The sequence below is a fragment of the Pygocentrus nattereri genome, chromosome 28, assembly GCF_015220715.1.
Source record: "Pygocentrus nattereri isolate fPygNat1 chromosome 28, fPygNat1.pri, whole genome shotgun sequence".
Taxonomy (NCBI): Eukaryota; Metazoa; Chordata; class Actinopteri; order Characiformes; family Serrasalmidae; genus Pygocentrus; species Pygocentrus nattereri.
In genome coordinates, this window is record NC_051238.1 from 12,307,911 (window position 1) to 12,333,121 (window position 25,211).

At 41.9% G+C, this 25,211-nt stretch overlaps 1 protein-coding gene and 1 long non-coding RNA gene across 4 annotated transcripts; one reads left to right on the forward strand and one right to left on the reverse strand.

The window, feature by feature from the left end:
* Positions 1–2,749: 2,749 nt before the first annotated feature.
* LOC119262634 lies at positions 2,750–7,505 on the forward strand. 2 transcript variants are annotated; one of them, XR_005129786.1, is made up of 3 exons: positions 2,750–2,929; positions 5,458–5,581; positions 7,380–7,505. It is a non-coding gene; the product is annotated as an uncharacterized LOC119262634 (long non-coding RNA). The 2 variants fall into 2 exon arrangements; XR_005129787.1 differs by lacking the exon at positions 7,380–7,505 and adding an exon at positions 6,530–6,551.
* On the reverse strand, positions 5,547–23,726 carry LOC119262631 (tumor necrosis factor receptor superfamily member 14-like). Of its 2 annotated transcripts, none has more exons than XM_037535597.1 (9): positions 23,196–23,726; positions 12,380–12,778; positions 11,152–11,277; positions 10,863–11,018; positions 10,350–10,437; positions 9,736–9,914; positions 9,590–9,638; positions 8,602–8,668; positions 5,547–5,602 (listed from the first exon to the last, which is right to left on the reverse strand). In XM_037535597.1, the coding sequence occupies exons 2-8, from the start codon at positions 12,507–12,509 to the stop codon at positions 8,641–8,643; spliced, it is 756 nt and encodes a 251-aa protein (XP_037391494.1). In that variant the 5' UTR covers positions 12,510–12,778; positions 23,196–23,726; the 3' UTR covers positions 5,547–5,602; positions 8,602–8,640. The 2 variants fall into 2 exon arrangements, with proteins under 2 accessions (XP_037391494.1, XP_037391495.1); XM_037535598.1 differs by lacking the exon at positions 5,547–5,602 and adding an exon at positions 6,404–7,581.
* Positions 23,727–25,211: the final 1,485 nt, after the last annotated feature.

Here is a 25,211-nt window from a genome sequence, read left to right on the forward strand (position 1 = left end):
ATTCATAACCAGAATTTTCAAATTCTCAGCCAACCCTGTCCCTCTTTTTAGTGGAGTTTAATCACTGCTCCAGTACTTACATCTTATAGAAACTAAGATAAGTACAGCAGACAAAAAAGTTTCATCAAATACCAAATTTATACACTTTTCCACTTACCCTAGATTTATATTGATCAGCCAAATGTTTGGTTCCACATTATTTGGTTCTTTAGTTTAGTCCAGAAGCTATGAGGCTATTGTTGCTAATAAACATTTAAAAATAAGTAGTCATGCTTTTTTGCCCATAAATGCATTTTCTAAACTTCTTAACCAATTCAAGATACACCCCGGTCTTCATTAAGGTTTCACAGACTTGCTGATATGGTTCAGAGCAAAGCATGACTTATTGTGAACTACACCAACGAACAACATTTCACCATACAGCTAATCACTGTGAGCAGCTATTTTAGACAACACCTCGTCCTGCTTTGCTCATTGTCATAGCTCACAGAAAGTCATAATGTGTCCTAAACCACATGAACAAATTTGCATGACCATAATAAAGGCCTAAACATGGTTTCACTGGCTTGGGAATTTCATGAATATGTTTACAGAAAAGATTACAACTACTAGAAAAGATTTGGATAATGACTTAGTGCACATAGCATGGGTGATGTGCACATCTGTGAAGGCACCATTAATTCTGGAATACAAGACCAAATACTTCGTAGTGGTTGAGTCTGATTTAAAACAGAGACCAGGAGAGCCTGAGACTAGACTGAGACCAGATTATGAATTTTTCCGAATATAAAAATAAAGACAGGGAACAAAATCTGTTTGTAGTTCACTGTACACTAATTCAGAATTCATTCATTTGTTACACATGATGCATCAATAAGTTATGCATTAATAAGTTATAATGCATTAATATTATAATTTAAAACTACAACAGCATAAAAATGTTATTAGTTAGTATATTATTATTATTATCCTTCTGCATGTGCGAGTTCTGTGACATCACAAAAACCAGCACACTTACATACATTACTACAACAATTTAGTTGATGTAATAAGTGTTTAAGCCAAGACTTTTTAGAATGAGGCAGAAAACAGAGCGATCAATCAGGACAGAGCAGCCAATCTCTTTTATATATATATTAATCTTAAAGGCATAGTCCCAAAAACAAGGTTAAAGGTTGGAAAATGATTATGTAAAAAAAATTGCTTACCTGGTGCACACATGGGACAACACTCTCCATTTATCTCATACTCAGCCCGGGCACATCCACAAAAACACATTTCAAAATTTGATGAAAAAAAAGCAGCAAAAATAAAGATGATCTGCAAACCAGAGATCATGATGAAAGCGCTGATTCAGTCTCTTCTAGTAAAGAATGCAAAATGTTTCTCCTGCACATTTCATCTGTCTTACTTCACTGGTTTTAGATCATAATTTATTTCAAAATTATTTCATAAGTATGTTTCATGCTGTTGACCGTTCTGCACTTGGTAGTTCAATATGAAATCATATTCCAGGTTTACTGATGCAGCTCACACGTTCATTAAAGGTTCAGAGTCCTCGTCCAGGTTTTCCATTTCTTAGAGAAGAATCTGAAATGAAAGAGCAAACATTTACGGCATTTAGCTGAATTCAACAACCAAGAGATCAAGGCAGAGTCTGAAGACCGTGCAGCTTCATGAATGATATTCTAAGATTCTACTGTAGTGAAACAAAGGCTACAATAATAATTCTGTTACAAAAGCAGCAGAAAAAAAAAAGATAATTGGTCTCAATGGTACAGACAGTCAGCTCTCCAATGTCCCTGCATGTGGAAAATAGAAATACATTATAAGAGGATGAGCTGAACTGAAAATACAAAGTTTTTTTAATGTTTTTTTAATGAACATATTATGCAAAATGATGATCCTACCAATAGTTAAAAAGCGAGAAATGTACTAAAATCCAAGTAAATACTCTAACAGGGAGTCACTTAAAACAAAAGTAAAACTGATCCACTCTAACATTTTGCTGAAGTGAAAACAAGAAAAAAAAGAATATTCAAATTGAAAAATTCAATTACCCCATTTTTAACACTCACAGATTCCGTATGTTGAATTTTGATATTTGTGATTTTCAGCATAATCACAACGCCATATGGTCACTTTTGTAAACTGATATCAAATTATATACAATAATCTAATATTATATCATATAATATACAGTGACTAATCTTCTTTAAACAGTCGCTATTTATGACTTAATCAGTAAATAAAATAAGCCTCTAGAAAGCCATAATTTCTCATAATTTCTGCTTCACTACATAAACTTTATTGAATTGTTTCAAACATGCTGTGAGAAAACACGCGTGACCGAAATAACACACATAAAAAACAACAAAAAGAGCTGGAAGACTAAAGTGTCTGTGCGCCTGTAAGTGAAATAAATGTCGTTCTGCCTACATTAACAGCTACAGCACGGTATCAGCACACCGAGCTAAATTAGCCCAACAAATGGCCCGTCATGCTGGGCAGTGAATTGGGAATCCATATATAATCTAACTGGAACTTGTCGGAGTTTTTTTATTGAGTTATTTAACATTTCAATACGTTAAATTACTTTTCTGTACTTTTACAGACTCACAGCGGCGCTGCTGCCGCGTCATCAGGAGAACCCAGATCATGAGTTGACCCCCCCCCCCCCCGGCCAAGCCCCTCATATATAAATAAATAGAACCGGTTGGACTGGCACTGCTGGAGCTGGCAGCGCAGAGCTGCGGTGCTGCCAAGATGACTCAGTCTCTCTCCAGCTTAGCTTGGCTCAGTTTCTACAAAGTTTAAGGATTTAAAATGCCTCCCGAACAAACCGAGGAGCGAAACTTCCGGTCAGCTCGGCTCAGCAGGCTCTGTACTTTCAGTTTGAGCCTTAAACTCGGCTCGGAGAGTTTTAATGGTACGTACCCTGTTTTTCAGGCACAGCGGAGATACAGAGGACATGAACTGTCCGCTCAGTGTGTTCATAACGGCCGCGGTGTGGAGGAAAGTTTTTTTAAAACTTAAAGAATTAAAATAAAAGTAATTAAAAACAGACAGTTCTCTTCTTCGTCCGGCAGTAGAGCCGTCGTTTATCTTGGAATAGCGCACTCTAGGTAAGGGGGGCTGTGGATCAGATTTCACATTAATGAAATAAAAGAATAATACAGAACTAAAGGACATAATGTCTTAATCATCTGTGAGTGAGAAAAGACAGGCCGACCACAGAGACAAGGGTCAAAGTTCATGTTTAGGAACATAAGGTGTGGATTTCCTGTCCCGTCTCACCTGTGGCGGGATAAATGGTTCAGTCCTGCGCTGGCAAAGTTGAAAGTCCAGCGTAGCAAGTAATGTGGTGTGTCCAGAGGTCACACGACTTTATTGTTGAACTGAGCTTAACAGGCCTTCATAGGGATTTGACTAAACAAGCACAACTCGGTCAATACACTGCTGTATTTCAGTGAAAGTATAAGGTCTTTTATTGACTGCCTGGGCTCAAGTGAAAAGTATGTGCTTGTAAAAGTGGCCTATTTAGCCTTTCTTGCTATAAGCAGTGTAAGCAGTCACATATAATCTCTCATATTGTTGTGTCAGAGGTGAATAAGACAGAGGAAGCCATGATTCGGCCTCTAAAAAGTGCTTTTTAATGAAACACCTGGGCAGAAAGGCACATACACAGCCTCAGACACATACTGTCAGATATACTGTAAAAATAAGATGATACATTACAGGCTCTCTCTGACATCTCAATACAGAACCAAGACTGAAAAGCAGAAATCATGCTCCTCTGGCCAACATAGGATAGCAAAACCATGACCCAATGAGCAACATGAATGATTAATGACTATACAATAGTGGATATGAATTAGAGAAAAGAAACAAGCCTGTCAACAGACTACTGTTTGAAGAGTATTGGTTTGAGAATGAGCACATTTCTCAGAGAACATCTCTGACGAACATTGCAGGTATCTGTCAAAGCTTTACATACTTAACAGGTGCAATGAGTTAATCAGGGAGTAAAAGGTAAGAGTCTTGTGAGGGTGAGGGTGGCTGAGCAGGAGTGGAGAGAGGGGTTTATAACAGACAGCTCAAACACATCCAGTGTTCCAGTGCTCCTTTTCATTATTAACATGTTCACACACAAAGAAAGTATTTGCATCCTCAACAAAAAAAAAAAAGTTAAAAACCAAACTTGCTGCAGCTTTTTCATCCGGTCCAGGCCTTTGAATTCACACAACCACATTACATATTTCAACTTTTTTGGATAAACTCAGTCGATCTCCTTCTACACTCCATTACAGTACTTTTACATCATAAGCCTCGACACTAATTGGGCCTGGACCAAACCAATGTTAAAAAACCCAAAACAAACTTTGTATAAGGTCATCATTATCAAGTCAAAATTTCAGCTGAGGGTCAGTAGTCTTTTCCATTATAGGGAATCCTCCTGTTTTTAGCAGGAGAGTAGGCTGCACACTGCACATCCTGGGCAAAGAGAGAATCCAATGCATTTTACAATTTTGAAGTAGCTCATCAATGCTCTATCTAAGAATGTATTTAGGCAAAAGAACAGTATTAGGTGTTATTTATGACCAGGTGGTTCCTCTTAAAACCATGCATTACAATACTGTTAAACAGTGATGATATGAAAAAAATGATTGTATTATTACTTATTATAGCTTTACTAATTATTATTACTATAAACAAACAATAAAACAGAATGCTGTATAAAACAGTGACTTCTTAAAATGATGTGGTGCTGGAATAGTGACTTCAACGAAGTATCTCCTGTGAGATATTTAGATCTGTGTCTACCCACACATCTATAGTTCAGCTGTCTTATACATCACAAAGACACTTTAGTCTGCTACATGTGTAGATTAGCATATTTCCTTACTGTACTAGGTTTGGAGCTTTCATGTGATGGAGAAGTGTGGTGGGGGCTGATTATTTTATTTAGATGCAATTATGTGATGCATTTATGTGTAATGTTGATTAAGTGCAGAAATACAACACAACCTGGCAACCAAAAAGGAACACAAAGAGAAACAGCAATGGTCTCTTACCTGCTTTTTTAACATTGGTGTTACTGTGGTGGGTTTTACCTTGGCAGGAAAAACAACAGTGATTTTCATCTCTGATTTCAATCCCAGAATCCCATACTGAGTTTAATCCTCATCTTCATTTTTTTCTATTAAAATGCTACAAACTACTACATTGCATTGGCATTACCATGCAATATCAAACTAAACTAATACTTACAGGCTCCTCTGACAGAAATATCTGATCCCCTCCAGGTGATTGAGAAGCACAGGCTAATGGAGATTAACAGAGATTTAAAATATAATAAAATATATATTATATGAATATCAAGAAAGGTTTGTTTTAAGTAATTAAAGAATATAAAATCCTACTTGTATGTGTGACAATCTTAAATGTACTTTTCAGAAATATGGTAACTGCTACTGCTACAGCCACAATAAGAACAGCAACTATGATTCCAGCTATCAGAGCAGCAGGACTTCTATTTCCACATTCAGCATCAGAGGAAAGTGTTCCTGTCTTTATTTCTGTAAGTCTCAGATCTTCACATCTGTCAGAGAGAAACAAAATGCAAGATGAAGTCATGATTTCCCCGATAATTTACTGGTTTAGCATTGTAAACATGATCTGCATCACAAGTGAGCAGTTTTGGGCCTGGAGGGCTGCAATGCAGCATAGTTTGGTCATTTTTCTGCTCAAACACCCCTGATTCAACTCCTTAGTTAATAACCAGATTCAGTAGGTTTGTTAGAGCAGGAAAATCACCAAACTGTGCTGGACACTGGACCTGTAGGACCATAATTGCCTGCCCTGATCTAGATCCTATACTGCAACATGAGAGCAACCAGAGAGCAATCTATGGCTACTTCAGTGGAATAATCCATTTTTTTTACTACCTGGGTTGAAATACAAAAGCACTTAAGCAGTCAGGACCCCCTCAAATTGATATCTCAAATCTCATATTTCTGTATCAAAAATAAAATTAGCTCGGTTGTTTATGTCTGCAGCCACACAGGTCTCATTATTAGAAACTGTAAATAATAATAATAATAGTAATAAAAATAATAATAAAATGTCTACACATAGTATTTGCTTACACTTGTGTACAAGTACAGTTGTAGCAAGTATTTCTTTTGTAATTAGTAAAAGGAAAACTGTTCAATTCAAGGCTGGGGGTGTCTTGGCCTATAAGATACTTTCTACTTTGACCACAACTGCACTAAAACACACATTCCTCCAGAGCCGTATTAAGCCAGTGGTATGGTACAGCATGACTTCAGGCATGGTCAGAGGGTTATCCGTAGTATAACAAGGGTCATCTTTGAAATCACCAGGCTGAGACACTGAAGTGTTAGCATTGTTGTTGTTTTTTTTAATAGAATGAACAGAAGATAGAGACATAATTCACAGGCAAACAGGGTGGACTTGTTTTAATTTAGCATGTTTTCACATCATTCTTTACTTTTTGCTTCCTCAGAAGGAGAACCCATTCTCTTCTGGTCAAAATCAAAGCAAAAATCCTTGCTCTGCAGAGCACCAATCTGTGCAGTGTTTCTTGGGGGTTAAATCCTCTGATGTTAATAACTGAGCCGAGTAGACAAAAGCTGTGCACCATTTCCACATCCTTTCCATCAGAGGAAAAGTCAGCAGTGTTTACTGTCATCATAACCTTAGTCTTCTTCATTATTGGAATTTATTGACTAAATATTAAACTACATTGGACTACATTCAATGATGGACAAAAGAAAATAAAACAAAGCAACAAAAGGGATAAAAGTTAAAAGGACAACATAGCTTGCTTAAAGTGGGTCACAGTTAACGGATATGAGGCAGTGTGGAAACTTAAACTTGAAAGAGTCTCTGCAGAGAATTAATCTAGGTATGGACAGGAGTAACTACATATGACTGAGTTAGATAACGGGTTATATTAAACGTTCTCTTATAAAATAAATTGGCCTCAGCTAGAATTTATGGCTTGGTATGATATGGCATGTGAAGCAAAGGGGGTTGCAGGCCTCCCACTGTGTCCATAGTCCCAAGATAACATCCTTTTAAGTCGTAAACTTAACTTAGCGTAACTTGTTGGCACCCTAATCCTGTTTTGATGACCCAATGGCTCAAAGTTCAGGAATATGGAGTCCTCCTAAGCAGACTGATTCTGGGTCACCCAGATTGTGGGTGTCCACTACATCATACTGAGTTGAAGCTCCATCTTTTCATTCTGTCTTGCAGATTTTCTACTATGAGTGTTGTATCATCCGCATATTGAAGGTTATTGATGTTACTTCCTCCAGTACTGCTTCTCTCATTACATGACTTGCATACAGGTTGAACAGGTATGGTGATTGTATACAGCCTTGTCTCACTCCTTTGCCAATGTGGAACCCATCCATCCATCCATCCATCCATCCATCCATCCATCCATCCATCCATCCATCCATTTTCTAAGCCGCTTCTCCATCAGGGTCGCGGGGAAGGGGGGTGCTGGAGCCTATCCCAGCGGTCATCGGGCGGAAGTCGGGATACACCCTGGACAGGTCGCCAGTCCATCACAGGGCAGACAGACAGACACAGACAGTCACTATGTGGAACTATTCTGTTCATTCAGTGTCTGTTCTGAACATGACTTGTTGATTAGTGTGCACTCGTAAAAAAGATGTTTTTTCAAGGGTTCTTTAGTAAAGAAAATGGTTCTATAAAGGACCTGCGCACATGGGACAGCATTCTCCATTTATCTCATACTCGGCACGGGCACATGGGCCAAAGCCCATGAGTTCAAAATTCAGGGTGAAAACAGCGGCGAATAGAATAAATATCTTGAAGCTACAGGTCATCTCCAGAGTGCTAGTTCAGTATCTTCTAATAAAGAAGGCAAACGTTTCTCCCCCACACTTCATCTGTCCCTCTGCTTTCAGATCATTTGCTAAAAACATCGAGCAGGTTTGCTTCATGCTGATGGCAGTTCTACAGCTGATAGTTCTACTATAACAACAAAAACATGTAGATTTCAGTCCTGGTAGATCTGCTGATGGAGTTCATTCTATTTACTATGCATGTAGCTGACGCTCGCAATACAGCAATATGTTACTGTGACAATGCCAGAAGTTTATGAGATTATCATATTTGATTTCTGATTGTTTTTTTTTATGTTGCATAAATTAATGATGAAATCCGTACTGCAATTCGTAGTTCTGCTGTTAGACCTTATTGAAATATTAAGTTTAATTTGTTTATTAATTTGTGGAGAGACGTCATTTCCTGTCTGGGTAACGTGCGCGGGAAATTGTGAGTGGAAACTAAGCGAAAGAGGAAAGAGACGAGAGAAAGAGACAAGGAAAAGATGAGAGATGACTGTCTACTACTGGCTAAATAGGCGCACACGGTAACTATTGTAAATATTGAAAATTGTGTACCTTTGTAGAAGAAATGTTTCTGAAAATGATGTATATGCAATGTGTTTTTGTTGTTGTCAGTTTTCACGGTGTTCCGTAACTTGGTGAAGAAAATAAAATGGTTGTGGACATCAGTAAGAGGCGTGAATCTTATTACCAGAGTAGATACAATGCATGTGTTGGGCGAAGTCCTCCTTCAGGGTTTCTGCTCCTTGGAGAAGAATCTAAAAAGAAAGGACAAACATGTTGGGATGACAAATCAGTCACAGATTGAATTCTGAGTTCTAACTGCTGATAATTGTGATAACAGCTTTTTCACACCAAGACTGTATCACTCCGCTGAAGCATCGCCAACTAACGACAAGCTTTATTCACACACACCTGAAGTGTTTTGTATTTGTGGTTATATAAAACGAGATTTTGACAAGACGGGTGACCCCCTGTCTAAATCTTATTGGCAGAGGGCCAGTGAGGCTGCAGGTGTTCACTGCAAACTAGCTGAAGCACACCTGATTCTACATGTTTAATCAGTTGGTCTTTGAAAATAAGAATAGCAAAAAGATGCTTTTTTGCTATTTTTGTTCGCTGTCTGTCATGTAACCCGACCAAAACTAGATATCATGACTCCCATCTCGAGCTAGGCCTGCTACGGCCCCGGCGCTGCGTGAGCCTGCTGGACGAAAGCGATGCGCGAGGAGGTGTGCGCGCTAGGTTAATGGCTAACCCCACACAACCAGGCGTTCCATGGGTTCTTCTTTCTAACGTTTGTTCCTTGGAGAATAAACTGGACTACCCAGCGTGAGTTCAGAGACTGCTGTGTTTTCGTTTTTACGGAGACGTGGATGACGAGCTCCACTCCGGACTTAGCCGTTCAGCTCGATGGCCTGTTGTGCTTCCGTGCGGACAGAGACGCTGAGCTGTGCAATAAGGCTTGAGGTGGAGGCCTGTGTGTTTACATCAACACTGAATGGTGTTGATGTAAACACATAGTTTAAGCTTCATTTTGTGGAGTTTAAGCTTCATTTTTTCATTCTTTTGTTGAAATTCTACTAATAAAAACTAATTAAATACAACTAATGAATTAAATATGCATTAATACAGAACATGTAGCCAAACTAAAATAATATAAATAACAAAATACTTACAGTTGGTCTAATTCAATGTCTTGACTTCTAACTGTTTCATCATGTCCAGCTGATAGAAAAGCACAGTCTACTTTTAATATTTTATAATAAACTGTAAAAATATTGTATAAATAAAACTTCTAAATAAATAAATGTAAGGCACTTACCTGCATGTTGGTGAGTGCTATGCTTAATTTTGAGAAGCATGAGAACTGCTACTACTACAACCACAGTGAGAATAAAAACTGTGATTCCAGCTATCAGAGCAGTTGGAGTTTGATTTCCACATTCAGCATCAGAAGAAAGTGTTCCTACTTTTATTTCTGTAAGTCCCAGATCTTCACATCTGTCAGAATAAAACAAATCATCTGATGAAGTCACATGATTTTCTGATTGTGTAGTTTTTATAGGTCACTGTTGATCATCTACATTTCTTTAACACTTGCTCTGGTTTATCCTTTAGATGAAGACTCTCCTTTAGATGAAGGTTATAAAACTACAACCAAATGACAACATTTTACTTTTACACTCTGTGTCTCTATTCAACACTCTTTCATTTAGATCCTTCAATCTCAAACAAAATGACACATTTATGTGTACACATCCACTGCTTGTGCATGTCTTGCAAATAGTGCCTTTTTTCCTTTTATTCTATGCCTATATTTCCTTTTTTTGGGTTATGTATAATCTCACTAGAACTACTGTGTGAAAATCCCTACTGTTGGATATTCATTCACTGATCATAATGATCATTCACTGACACTCAATTGAATTCACTCACTTTGAATGTGGTTGACAAATCTGAAGAGAGCCATTTGAGAAGGTACCATCTGGACATTCAGCACATTCAGTATCTTTAAATGATGTTCCTGCAAACATACAAGTTCTGCTCAGTCACAGAGAATAGCTGCTACTGTAAGCAAGTTATTTAAAGGATCTGTATGCAAAGCCCAATTTTTTTGTTTTGTTTTAATAAGAGTTTATTTTGTTTATGTGTATTTATGTGGTGTTACTGTGGTGGTACACTCGGGCGTACATCCCAGTACCTTTAGTCAGGGAAGATAATTGTACCATAATCCATTGAAATTATATTTTCTAAGTTATATTTACTCCACACACCCCGTCTTGTCTCCAGGCTTTTTATTTTAATGTTCTGATTTAAAACATTCGGTTATTAAAATGCACAAATATCTACTTTTCCACTAGAGAAAAAAAAAAAAAACTTATGTAGGGTACACCAGAAAACCAGTGTTACTTTGGAAGTTTATAGTGTATACTGACATATCACACTAACCTCTGTGCTTTATATATTGTCCAGGACTGCAGTTTTTGTGTTTCTCAGCTCGTCTACAGCTGCCTCCCTGTTGAGCAGTGCAGTAAGATCCATCTAGTGGTTCACAGGCAGTATCCAATGATCTAGAGCAGGAGGTCTTTACTCTTAAACTCTGACCTGTAAACAACACAAAATAACTGTCACTACACCAAAACTATTATATTTATTTAACCAATGCTTTACATACACAAATCACGCTGAAGTCTACAAAATATATAAAACATGAATTACTTATGAAAGACAGACTTACCAGAATCACACACTGTACAGCTAAAGCAGTTTATAAAACAATTGGGTTCATCAGTGTAAGTTGATTCAGGACATGGAACACAATTAGTGCTTGTATCCACAGTGCAATGCCTATAAACATAGTTTCCTAAAAAAATACAGCAAAGAATGAGACAAAATAATGTTTAAAGGGAAAATTTACAAAAAACCTCACATTGATATAATTTTCCACATGCGTGTGAACCATACAAATGAACAGAACTTCACTAACTTCACACAGTAGGCAGCCACTTTAGACAACATCTTGCTCTGTTTTGTTCTAAACCACCTCAACAATTCTGCAGAAAGTTTTAACGATGTATTTACAAAAAAGATTTGGGTGACTGTTTACTCTCAGTTATTATTATTTTTTGGTTAGCCTTTGTTACCATAATAGTTCCAGTGCTGAACTACAGAAGCAAATTTTGGACGCTAAACATTGAGACTGAAGGACCACATCTGAAGCAAAATTGTGTGATAAAGTAGTTAATGTGAATGTTTTGTAGCGCTCTCGTCTCATAATATTAACAGGATAGAGGTAGATCAGATACTATAGTAAGAGTGACGCAGAACGTCTCGCCTCAGACGGACTCTCCCAGTTTTGCGAACTCCATTTCCCAGGAGTATGAGGGAGCTCGATTGATCACGCACTCATCAGCATTCACAGTCACCCGATTACTGACTCATGTCACCTGTGCTAGTTTGTCACATGTTCAGGCTAGATTAGTTATAAGCGTTAGTTAGTTGGTGTTGTTTCTCTCATCAACTTACTGAGCGGTTTTCCTGATTACCGTATAGCGTGTTTGTCGCTGACCTTTTGCCCGTTTAGCTGGACTGAGATTTTTTCCTTGTCCTTTGGATTTTGGTTACCGGATTCTGGCTTTGTGTTTTGGATGACTCTGCTTGTGTAAACGACCTTGTTTCTCGGATTGCCCTTTTGCTTACGTTTGCCTGTTGTGGTGATCACAGCCGTGATCATCTCTGCTCTCCTGGCTTTGACCCACGCATGCGCTTTGACACCGACCTGCCTACTGTGAATAAAACTTATTTTTACGGAACTGCGCGTTCGTCTGAACTTCGCTGAACCCTCATAATCGCTTCTTTTTGGGGGGCGCAGGGCGCCCCTCTCCCTGCCCTCTCATACATGTTGCATAGCCGGGTGTGGTGACGTTCCTATAGATTTAGGCAACTTACATTCACCTTTAACTTACCAGCTGCGCACATGGGACAGCATTCTCCATTTATCTCATACTCGGCACGGGCACATGGGCCAAAGCAGAGTTCAAAATTCAGGGTGAAAACAGCGGCGAATAGAATAAATATCTTGAAGCTACAGGTCATCTCCAGAGTGCTAGTTCAGTGTCTTCTAATAAAGAAAGAAGAAAACGTTTCTCCCCCACACTTCATCTGTCCCTCTGCTTTCAGGTCATCTGCTAAAAACATCGAGCAGGTTTGCTTCATGCTGATGGCAGTTCTACAGCTGGTAGATCTACTATAACAAAAACATGTAGATTTCAGTCCTGGTAGATCTGCTGATGCAGTTCATCCTATTTTCTACGCATGTCTTGGGCCAAGTCCTCCTTCAGGGTTTCTGCTCCTTGGAGAAGAATCTAAAAAGAAAGGACAAACATGTTGGGATGACAAATCAGTCACAGATTGAATTCTGAGTTCTAACTGCTGATAATTGCGATAACAGCTTTTTCACACCAAGACTGCATCACTCCGCTGAAGCATCGCCAACTAACGACAAGCTTTATTCACACACACCTGAAGTGTTTTGTATTTGTGGTTATATAAAACAGATTTTGACAAGACGGGTGACCCCCTGTCTAAATCTTATTGGCAGAGGGCCAGTGAGGCTGCAGGTTTTCACTCCAAACTAGCTGAAGCACACCTGATTCTACATGTTTAATCAGTTGGTCTTTGAAAATAAGATTGGACACACCTGCTTTAGAATAATGTAATAATAATAGTATGACCTTCAGTCTGTTTGGCCAGATTGTGATTGTGACTACAGACACACATCAAATTCTGAATCTGCCATTACTATGAAAAATGTTAGGTCAACTGCAGTGGGGGCAGAACAACTGCACACGCTGGAAGCTAGAAACAAACATACAATTTTACAAACAAGATTGGCTACTCTCTCCTGCTCTCTTCCTTCACAGAGGTACCTGCTCTGCAGTCAGTCATGTGAGGAGGACCTCTAAACAATCAGAGGTCCAGCTGGTACAGTTGGTGGGAGCAGCCTATGTTGTAAAAGAGGCCTACTGAACTTCCGGCGGTGCGGCAAGTAGCTGCAGCGGCCACTTTGGGAATAGCAAAACTGTTTTTTTGCTATTTTCGTTCACTGTCTGTCATGTAACCTGCCAAAACTAGATATCATGACTGTTTCAACCAGCACCATCATCTACCATCGCCAGAGCCAGCTACAGCTGAGAAATCAGCCACAATCTCTGCTTCCAAGCGAACTGTGGGAAGAGCTGCGCGAGCTAGGCCTGCTACGGTTCCCAGCGCTGCATGAGCCTGCTCACTGAAAGCGATGCGCGAGGAGGCAGAAGTGAGGAAAGCGAGGCAAGCGAGCCAGCGTGCGCGCTAGGTTAATGGCTAACCCCACACAACCCGCCATTCCATGGCTTCTTCTCTCTAACGTTTGTTCCTTGGAGAATAAACTGGACTACCCAGCGTGAGTTCAGAGACTGCTGTGTTTTCGTTTTTACGGAGACGTGGATGACGAGCTCCACTCCGGACTTAGCCGTTCAGCTCGATGGCCTGTTGTGCTTCCGTGCGGACAGCGATGCTGAGCTGTGCAGTAAGGCTTGAGGTGGAGGCCTGTGTGTTTACATCAACACTGAATGGTGTAAAAACGCAGCGGTAGTGTCCGGTCATTGCTCACCGCTGGTGGAGTTTGTGATTGTCAGAGCCAGGCCATTCGCTGTATATAATAGCGGTGTATATAGCACCCAGTGTTAATGCCGCACTGAACAAGCTGTACAGAGCTATCAGCGACCTCCAGAACACAAACCCAGACAGACTGTTTACTGTTGCCAGTGATTTCAACCATGCCAGTCTGAAGTCAGTACTCCCCAAATTTCATCAGTATGTGGCCTTTGCAACCCAGAGGGTTAACGTGCTGGATCTTGTTTACACAAACATCCCCAGCACGTACAGGGCTGAGCCCCGCCCCCACTACGGCTACTCAGACCACAACTCTGTGATGCTCATTTCAGCATACAGACCGCTCATCAGACGTGCCAAACCAGACCAGAAGCAAGTGAGAACCTGGCCGCCAGGAGCTCTCTGCTCTTCAGGACTGTTTTGAGCACACTGACTGGGAGATGTTCAGAGTAGCAGCAACTACCGGTGACTATCAACCTGGAGGAGTACACAGAATCAGTGACTGGCTACATCAGCAAGTGCATTGGAGACACTAACATCATCAAACCCATCACAACTCACCCCAACCAGAAACCATGGATGACTGCAGAGGTGCGCATGCTGCTGAGAACCCGCGACAAGGCTTCCAAGTCAAGGGACAAAGCAAGCCTGAGGGTGCCAAGAGCCAAGCTCTCCCGGGCCATCAAAAAGGCTAAGCGTGCCTACTCAAAGAAAATCCATGATTTTCAAAACACTGCTGACACACGGCACATGTGGCAGGGCATCCAGGCACCAACTACAAGTCACCTCCATCTGCTTGTGACAGTGATTCCTCCCATCCAGACATGCTTAACAACTTCTATGCTCGGTTTGAGGCACAGAATGGCATTATGGTAAGGAAAACCACACCTCCTTCAAGTGATCAGGTACTGTGTCTGTCTACTGCTGATGTGCGGAGAACTCTACACAGAGTCAACCCAAGAAAATCATCAGGATCCGACAGCATACCAGGCTGTGAGTGTTCAGAGAATGCGCCGAACAGCTGGCTGATGTTCTCACGAACATATTCAATATCTCTCTGAGCACTGCAGTCGCGGCAGAAAGCGAGCATGCTGCGCAGATGGAGCGGGAGAGCAAGCGGCGCACAAGTAGAGAGCAGAAGGACTTTATTTACACTGATATGCGTGCATGACCTCATGTGAGTTAGCAGTTACAGTCATTATGTAGCTCAAGTTAAACCTAACACAAGTCATAATGTGTGAGTTCATTGTTATACAGAGTGAGGTAATGCTTAGCAGAACGTTAGTTATGTGCCTCGGGCACATCATTTTATGTGTTCACTGAAGTTCTTTAGCTGGTACGAATTTCAGCGATTTAGTGCATGTTTATGTAGAAGCTTGTAATCGTTTTTTCTCTTCTGTTTGTTTCGTAGACCATATCAGTTTCATATCATTTCAAGTCATCGTACCATCTCATATCAACCTTTATAAGCCTAACATCGAGTTACATTCAGATGCATGGTTTGCTGTCGGTTCTATGAGTCAACTTAAGAGTATATAAGACTGCATTGAAGAAGCATGAGGGCTATGGATGATCTGCTGTCGTTCAGTAAAGCACAATTAAGTTCACACTGACTGCCGCGTATTTCCTGGGCTCTAATAGGCCTTCCCAGTTTGATGTCCACCTATGAGTAAACGGAAACAGCCCTACGGTGGGATTAGAGAATTATAACAAACCTTTCCCACAGTCAGGACAGTGAATATTACTAAATAAAGAAATAATACTATAATATTATTGTAAAACAATACATATTTTTAAAATACTATGCTTAATGAGACAAAAAGCTGAAGTTAATTACTGAAATTTCATATGTTTTTAATATGCAACCATCCCTGTTCCATGTTGCAACTGTCCCCTGGGTTGGGGTAAGTTGCAACATCTGACTTCTTCCATTCCAAGTATTGTGAATGATATACTACATGGATAAAGTTGTTGGGACACCTACACATTACAGCTACAGGAGTTATAATGACATCCCATTTTAAATCCATAGGCATTAATATGGAGTTGTAACATTCAACATTCATTCTCCTGGCATTTACCAAACCCAGAGTTCACTGCCAGATGGAAAAACGTGATTTGTCACTCCACAGAATACGTTTCCACTGCTCCAGAGTCCAGTGACGACATGCTTTACATCACTCCATTGGACAGCGTCTTAGTGCTCTGCACTCTGTAACTTAAAGTAGTCTCAGTTGTTGTGGTTCCTAAACACTTCTTTTCAAAAAATACCACAGACAGTTGGTCCTGCAAGATCTATGAGGGAAGAAATTCCGTATACCAACTTTTTGCAATGGTGGCATCCTATTACAGTAACATGCTTAAATTTAGTGAGGTCTTTACAAAAACCCATTCTATCACAAATGTTTGTAGAGGCAGACTGCATGGGTGTTTGATTAGGACTGCATGAAACACCCGAATTCAATGATTAAGTCCCAATACGTTTTCTATATAGTCTGTGTGTCTAATTATCTTTAAATGCTAAACTTAATTAGCAGGCAGATTTATGTTTAAAAATTTGGCTGGACTAGTCTTTATAGTCTTTGAGTAACTGAGAGAAATGCAAAAAGTGTTGCAAACATCCTCAGTCTCCATGCCTCCCATCTGCATGCCTTGAAAGCATCAGCTCATTTGACACACAACAATAGCAAATAAACAAACAAATTACATTGTCATTTTTATTCATTAAAGGTAATTTCCATATAGGCAGCCCATTCATTGTTTCTGCACCAAGGCCTACAAGATCCTACTTACGCCACTGGACACCACCTACATGACGACAAGCTGTTTGGCAGGGTTGCCAGAAGAAGGCCCCTGCTGTCAAATACTAACATGTTCTGTAAAGCGGAATAGTGTAAGGCACAGCAGAGAGTTGTAGCACGGACTATGTTATGTGTAACAGACTGCCTGTTCTGGAGGAAAATAAATCACCCGTGAGTTACTAAACTGCTAACCCGAGTACTGGTCTCCTTCGTGCTCACTCACAGTCTGCCATTAACATAACATGGTGTCAGAAGTAAAAAGAAGTAACAAAGAAGAAGTAAAGACGAACTAAAGGCAAATAAACGGCGGAAAATGGATGCAAACAGAGACGGAGGAGTGACGCTACCACAGTTAGCACCACCGCGCAAGTTCGACTTTACCAATGCTAATGAATGGCCGAGATGGCTAAAACGCTATGAGCGCTATAGAATAGCGACTGAATTGGACAAGAAATCAGACGAATTTCAAGTGAATGCTTTCATGTATGCTGTCGGTGATGAGGCCGAGGACATTTTAAACGTGCTGCCGCTAACAGAGGAACAGAAAAAGTCATATAAAGCAGTCACGGATGCGTTCACAGTGCATTGTGTGAGCAAGAGGAATGTGATTTTCGAAAGAGCACGCTTCAACCGGAGGAGCCAAGAGCCAGGTGAGAGTGTGGAATCTTTTATCACAGCGGTGCACACGCTGGCAGAGCATTGTGAGTTCGGGCCTCTGAGAGACCAGCTTATCAGAGACCGAAAAGTAGTCGGCATAAGAGATGCTAAGCTGTCGGAAAGTTTACAGCTGGACAGTGAGTTGACTTTAGAGAAAGCTATGACGAGAGTGAGACAGAGTGCAGCAGTGAAAAGGCAACAGCCGGTGTTACGGGGGACAGAGCAGCAGCCGGGGCGAGTTGAAACAGTGTTTAAGAAGAGCAGTGAACGGCCGAAAGCAGAAAAGGGGAAAAGTGACACACAGCCATTTGCATGCAGCAGGTGTGGACACACGAAAAAGCACCTTTGGAAGGACTGTCCTGCTCGTGAAGCTGAGTGTAGAAAATGCCATAAAAAAGGACACTTCGCCAAGAAATGTAGGTCAAGTGGGCGTGTCCATAATATCACAGAGGCAGCACAAGAGAGCAGTGAGGAGGATTTTGCTTTCCTGGGAGAAATGTGCTCTGACGGGGAGTCGGAGTGGTGCGAAATGGTGCAACTAAACAGTGGAAAAGTTGTGTTCAAGCTGGATACAGGAGCTACTGTCACAGCAATTCCAAGCAGCTCCTACTCTGCCAAAAGTCACGGTACACTGCAGTCGTCCAGAAAAGTGCTGTATGGTCCTGGAAACCACAAGCTAGAAGTCGAAGGACTGTTTAAAGGCAAGTTGAGCTTTGATAATAAAGTGACTGAACAGGACATTTATGTTGTTGGAGGTCTAGCCAAACCATTACTGGGCCTACCAGCATTAAAAGCTCTAGCCTTGATAAAGCGGGTCCATGTAGTGCAGGGCCAGCAAGAAGATTTTAAGGCACTGTACCCCACAGTGTTTTCTGGCTTGGGGAAATTAAAGAAGCCCTACAAAATAGAGTTGGAGCCAGGGGCGGTTCCATACGCTCTGTCAACACCACGCCGAGTACCACTGCCCTTGAGAGACAAAGTGAGAGCTGAACTGAATCGCATGGAGAGCATGGGGGTGATTTCAAAGGTGACGAAACCTACACCATGGTGCGCAGGACTAGTTGTTGCACCAAAAGCACAGCCAGGAAAGTTAAGACTCTGTGTTGACCTCACACACCTGAACAAGTGGGTGCGGCGAGAGAGACACATTCTTCCTGCAGCTGACCATACATTGGCCATGTTGGCGGGGGCAAAAGTTTTCACGAAGCTGGATGCGACATCTGGTTTCTGGCAAATCCCATTGTCTGAGGAGAGCTCACTTCTCACAACGTTTATTACACCCTTCGGAAGATATTCGTTTAATCGTCTTCCTTTTGGGATTTCCTCAGCCCCAGAGCACTTCCAGCATCGGATGTCACAGATGCTGGAGGGTTGTGAAGGTGCCGTATGTCATGCAGATGACATTGTCGTGTATGGTGAGGACATGCAGCAACACAATGCAAGACTGCACAAGGTCCTACAGCGACTACGAGAAGAGGGACTCACTCTGAACGAAAAATTTGAGTTTGCAAAAAACAGCATTATGTTTGTGGGCCACAGAGTCACAGCAGACGGGGTGACACCAGATCCGGACAAAATCAGAGCCATCATGGAGATGCCAGAACCACAAAACGTAGAAGGGGTGAGGAGAGTGATGGGTATGGCCAACTACCTGGGGAAGTTTTTACCTAACTTGGCATCCTACACACGCCCAATTAAAGAGCTACTCAGCGAGAAGAATGAGTGGAGCTGGGAAAAGCCACAGATAGAGGCATTCCAGAGGTTGAAAAATGAATTGAGTTCACCACTTGTGCTGGCGCAATACTCACCAACGGCAGAAACGTGTGTATCAGCAGATGCATCTTCCTTTGGCTTAGGTGGCGTCTTGAGTCAGCAGCAGGAAGATGGAACGTGGAGACCGACCGTGTTCATCTCTAGGGGTCTCACCGAGGCTGAGAAACACTATGCCCAAATTGAAAAGGAGGCTTTGGCAGTGACGTGGGCATGTGAACGTCTGTCACCTTACCTGCTGGGTCTACAGTTCAAGATAGAGACTGATCATAAGCCGCTAGTGCCGCTACTGAGCTCCAAGGCACTAGACGAGCTCCCACCCAGAGTGCTGAGATTTCGGCTGAGACTGTTAAAATTCACTTATGACATTGTCCATGTGCCGGGAAAGTGTTTGATAACAGCAGATGCACTGTCGAGAGCTCCTGTGAAGCACACTCTCACACGAGAGGAGAAAGACAATGAGGCAGATGTTAAAGTGTTTGTGGATGCAGTTGTCCAGAGCCTTCCTGCTACAGAAGCAAGACTGAAGGTGATCCAAGAGAAGCAGAAAACAGACCCCATCTGTGCAAAGCTAATCCAGTACTGTCAAACAGCGTGGCCAGAAAGACATGCACTCCATCCAGATCTGGGTCCATACTGGCCAGAGAGAGAGAACCTGTCTATGGCGGGAGAGCTGCTACTGAGAGGTCAGAGAATTGTGATTCCTCAAAGCATGAGAAAAGATATTCTCCGGAACCTTCATAGCGGCCACCAGGGGATAGTCAAGTGCAGAGCGAGAGCCAGACAGTCGGTCTGGTGGCCAGGTTTGTCTGTCCATATAAGTCAGCTGGTGGACAATTGTAGTATCTGCTCACAGCACCGGGCAGAACACAGAGAGCCGCTGATTCCTACACCGGTCCAAGATAGACCTTGGCAAAGAGTGGGTACAGATCTATTCTTCTGGGAGAAGACATACCTCCTGCTAGTGGACTATTTTTCACGCTACATTGAAGTAGCCCACCTCAGTGTTGCCACAGCTGGGACAGTTATAGCAGCGTTGAAGGATGTGTTCAGCCGGCATGGCATACCCGAGACGGTAATATCAGACAACGGGCCACAATACAGTTGCGAACTTTTCAGGGACTTTGCTGAAGAGTATGGGTTCACACACTGCACCAGCAGCCCGAGATATCCGCAGGCGAACGGAGAGGCTGAACGTGCTGTAGCAACTGTGAAAGGCTTGTGGAAAGGAGGAGAGGAGAAACAGAAAGCGTTGATGACTTATCGAGCAACACCTCTGGAGTGTGGTTACTCCCCTGCACAACTCCTCATGGGGAGACAGCTGCGCACCACCATACCACAGCTGCCTGCAAATCTTCGTCCACGCTGGCCAAACATCCGAGGACTCCGAAAGGCTGAGACTCGAGCTAAGGGGAAACAGCAGCGCAACTACAACCTGAGACACAGGGCACGAAATCTACCACCACTTCAGGCTGGCCAAAACGTGTGGCTGGCAAAGGAGAGGAAATCAGGGACTGTAGTGCAACAGGCAACAACACCTAGATCTTACATTATTGACACTGATGAAGGTCAGGTTAGAAGAAACCGCACACATGTTCGCATAGTTGATCCGCCACAACAGCCAACACCACCAGTTACACTTAGCACACCTATTAATCCAGGTAACACAGTCACAACATATACAGACAACCGAGAACATACATGTGGGACTGATGTGCCATACGTGACAAGAGTGGGACGCGTGTCACGTCCTCCCGACAGGCTGGACTTGTAACAGAAAATAAAAGAAAAGAAATTGTTATCTGTAAATAAGAGTAATTGAAAGGTTAGAATGCCTTTAAGCTGTTAAAGTTCAGCAGAGTTCTAAGTTGAGTTATTGTGAAGAATGAGAGGGGGGTCTTACTAAAAAGGGGAGGTGTTCTGTAAAGCGGAATAGTGTAAGGCACAGCAGAGAGTTGTAGCACGGACTATGTTATGTGTAACAGACTGCCTGTTCTGGAGGAAAATAAATCACCCGTGAGTTACTAAACTGCTAACCCGAGTACTGGTCTCCTTCGTGCTCACTCACAGTCTGCCATTAACATAACACTTCAGACATTACTTTCAGTGGGACTATGTTCTAAGGTCAGGTGAGACCAAAAGCTTTTTGCCAATAAACACCAGAGATGTGTTTGGTATAGACACAAACTAGCCATTAGGAAAATTACCCCATCCCCACTGTGAAGTATGGTGTTGGATCTTCCAATGGACTTTTTTCTTCCAACGTCCCTGAGCAATGTATTCAGATACATGGGATCTCAGACTCCAACAAGTACCAGCGGAAATAAAATCAAAACCTGACTGCCTGAGCCATTAGGTTTAAACTGGTCCATACAGCAGAACAATGATCCAAAGCATGCCTCAAAATCAACACAAAAACGGTTCACTGACCACATAATCATGGTTTTGCCATGGCCACCTCAGTCCCCTGACCTAAACCTCAGAACAGCTGCGAGATGAGCTGGAGAGGAGAGTCCGCAATGTGGAGCTCAGAATCTGAAGGATCTAGAGAGGTTCTGTTTGGAGGAATGGTCTCAGATCCTTTGTCATGTGTTCTCCAGTCTCGTTAAGCATTACAAGAGAAGACTCAGCTGTTATCTTTACAAAACGGCTGCACAATGTATTAAAAAAGGGGTGCCAACAACTGTGGCATATGAAGTAAAAATATTTATTTCCTAATATTTAGTTTTCTTTTCAATCATTGTAATTCAAGTAAAGGTTAGATTTTTGTTAACAGTTAGAATAAAAGATTTTTAGTCTGTTTTGTCAGTCAGTCTCCTGTTTACCATGGGTGCTAATATTTGTGGTAGAGCACTGCATATTGTAAAACTTATCAATGTGAAAGTCCTTAAAACAAAAAAACATAGTAAACATAATAAAAACACTTTAAATGTTTAATAGAATTTTCCATATCCCATAATGCTGTGTGGTAAAGCTCAACATCAGCCTCATAGTATTTTGCGGTCTTATTAAAGGAAATATGTTAAGATGAGTTGATTTCATAATAAAGTGATGAATACAGCATTTTACTGTGAAATCCTGGTAATAGTTTAATTACTTTCTGTGATGTAGCTTTTAGAGGCTCTTTAGATGTCTGGTTCCTATCACCACCACTGTGAACAGTCCTGACTTGGTAAGTTTCTCATTCACATCATATTGCCCCAATAGAGTCTGGCTGCAGCCATGCACTGTCAGCCAGATGCACTTTCAGCCTCAGTGTCGATCCTGCCACGATGGCAGAAGCAGCCCAACAGCGATTTTTCGTCCATAACTCGGCTAGAGGGTTACATTTAACGCACATTCCTGATGATCATGTTAATATACATCCAGTGTAGCTCTTGCTGATCAGCAGTACGTGATTCGCTGTTTTTCCTCATGAAACCGACAAAAACACTGTGGTGGCAGAGCGAGCCTGAGAGTGCGCGGCCGCAGCCAGACCCTAATCCATATTGGTGTAAACTCCCCTTTAAGCTCATCTCCAGTGACATCGAGCAGCAGATATGTGATTCCAAATGACAACCACCACGTTTAGTTTAAAATCACTTTAAACCGCAGCTTTGATCAGAACTGAGTTTAAGAGTCGCGACTCGCTGAGGATTAAACTAGTGACATTGAACTCTCCACCTCAGATGAGCTGATGACTCAGAGATGTTTGATCTGAGAGATGATGAACGGGGAATTCCAGACGGTGTTTACTTTCCACGTTTCATCTTCATCTGAAAACCTTTCAAACATTCACATAAAAATGCGCATTTTTGGATTACTTAGTCCTCCAACACAAAAGACAAGACTACATTAGAATGATCGATAAGCCATATTCACTGAGGGTGTGTTGTTTGTTTGAAGGTTAAAAAGCTCTTACTCTGTTGAAGAACGCAGTGATGAGGATGAGCCGCTCAGTCGCTGCGTTTAGTTCAGCTGATCTCAAAAACTCCGCAGTGTCCTTTTTAGTGTTTAATATCAAAGGTCCTTTTGCTGCTGTGGAAGCGGCTCCTGAACAGAAGAGTCGACTGAGTTCCTCTCAGCGCAGTGTCCTGCTTTCAGTTCTCTCCGATATCACGCAGCATGTCAGATGAGAGACGTACTGCTTTCATTAAAGCTCCATCTGAGCGAGAAGATGCCGAGTAGATTCGCACTGACTGATTATTCTGAATGTTCGGACCTGCGTTGGCAGAGACGAGTCAGTTTCCCTCTCAGCCGGACTTCAGTCCAGCAGAGTCGCCACCAACCCCAAAATCAGTGCAGTGCAGTACAGCGCGTCTTTCAGCTTCAGTTACTGAACACGGAGTGGGAAATTTCCAGAAATCAAAAACGGCTGCTGTGAAATAAGATTAAGGTTGAATGTTCTGCTCATGTACCGCAGTTCACTCTTGGCTTAGACGTGTTTTTGCCTCAGTCAGCTGACTAACAAAAAGCAGAAGAGCAAGTATTTCTGGTACAGCAAAATGGCAAACCCACGCGGAGCTGGACTGGGACAAAATCGGCCCTGGCATTTTTGGTTTAGACCGGCCCCTCATAATTAGCAGAGCACAACCGACTTGTAATTTGTGTATGTGGGGTTACAGAGAAGTGCGACATGGAGAAAAACAAAATGAATTAAAAATGATTGGTTAAAGTCATTGGATTCAGTCTTAGCATTATTATATTGTGACAGAGCGGAGGGGTAAATTAAATAGCACGACTACGCCACCTAGGGGAATTTCACCCCTAGGAAATATACCTGGGACATAAGCCCAAGGCAGAAGGACACGCTGGTTCGACACACTTGGACAGAGACATAATGCCAATGTTCTTTCAAAGTTTATTAAGGATTATTTAAAATCTCCCTCCCGAGACAGGTCAGGACACAAGCCCCCTACTGGACCCCGGCACAATAAAAGAAACACAAACACAATTAAATTTAATATCATATGGATCCATATACAATTTCATAAAATTCTTGTGGCAAAAGGAACAGGACTGAGGGGCTCACCACAGCAGAGGAAAATATGAGAGTGGGGGGGGGGCACCTACACTACACACCACAGGTGATCACACTACACACCTCAACGCCACACGAAGTGCTCTATGCTACAGGGAAGGTGAAAAAGGGACTCCGCCACCCAGATCAGTCTGCCTCCCGCTTTGGCCCACTGCTCCTGTCCAGCCAGAAGAAAGAGCAAAAAATATTTACACCGGGGGTTGAGGGGGAAGGCTAATAGCATTAGCTAGTATAAGTGCCACTGTCCTTACCCCCTCATACAACACCGTCCAATAACCCTCATAAAACACACACACACACACACACACACACACACACACACACACACACACACACACACACACACGTTTAACAGCACTGACACAACACAAAAGCAATTATAACAAGTCAACACTACAGCCCGAGAGCCAAATTAGAACAAAGTAAAAAAATCACAAGAAAAAGCAAATAAACAGACAGAGAAACAACTTAGAAAAGGAAAATACTACTAAACAAACAAAATAAGCCAGAATTAAAGAGACAAAAACAGTCCTAAGCCAACCCATGGCAATACAGCAGGAATCTGAATCCCAAACGTAAACTCCAGACAAAACAGCAGCACCACAGAGAGCTGGAGACACCAGCAAACAGTTCTGGCCAGAAGACCAGCATACAGCACAGAGGGAGAGGGAGAGGGAGAGGGAGAGGGAGGGGGAGGGGGACAACAGGTAGCACACCTACAGGCAGCGTTCTCCTGCCCAGATATAGTGTGCCAAGGACCCGCCCAACAATTTAAAGTGGGTGTTTGTTAAACAGGAGGTGTAACAATTTAACCACCTCCTGCTACAATATCACTAATAATATTCTTACCATGTCAATATCCAAAACACTGAATACCAAATATCTCTTTAATCATGG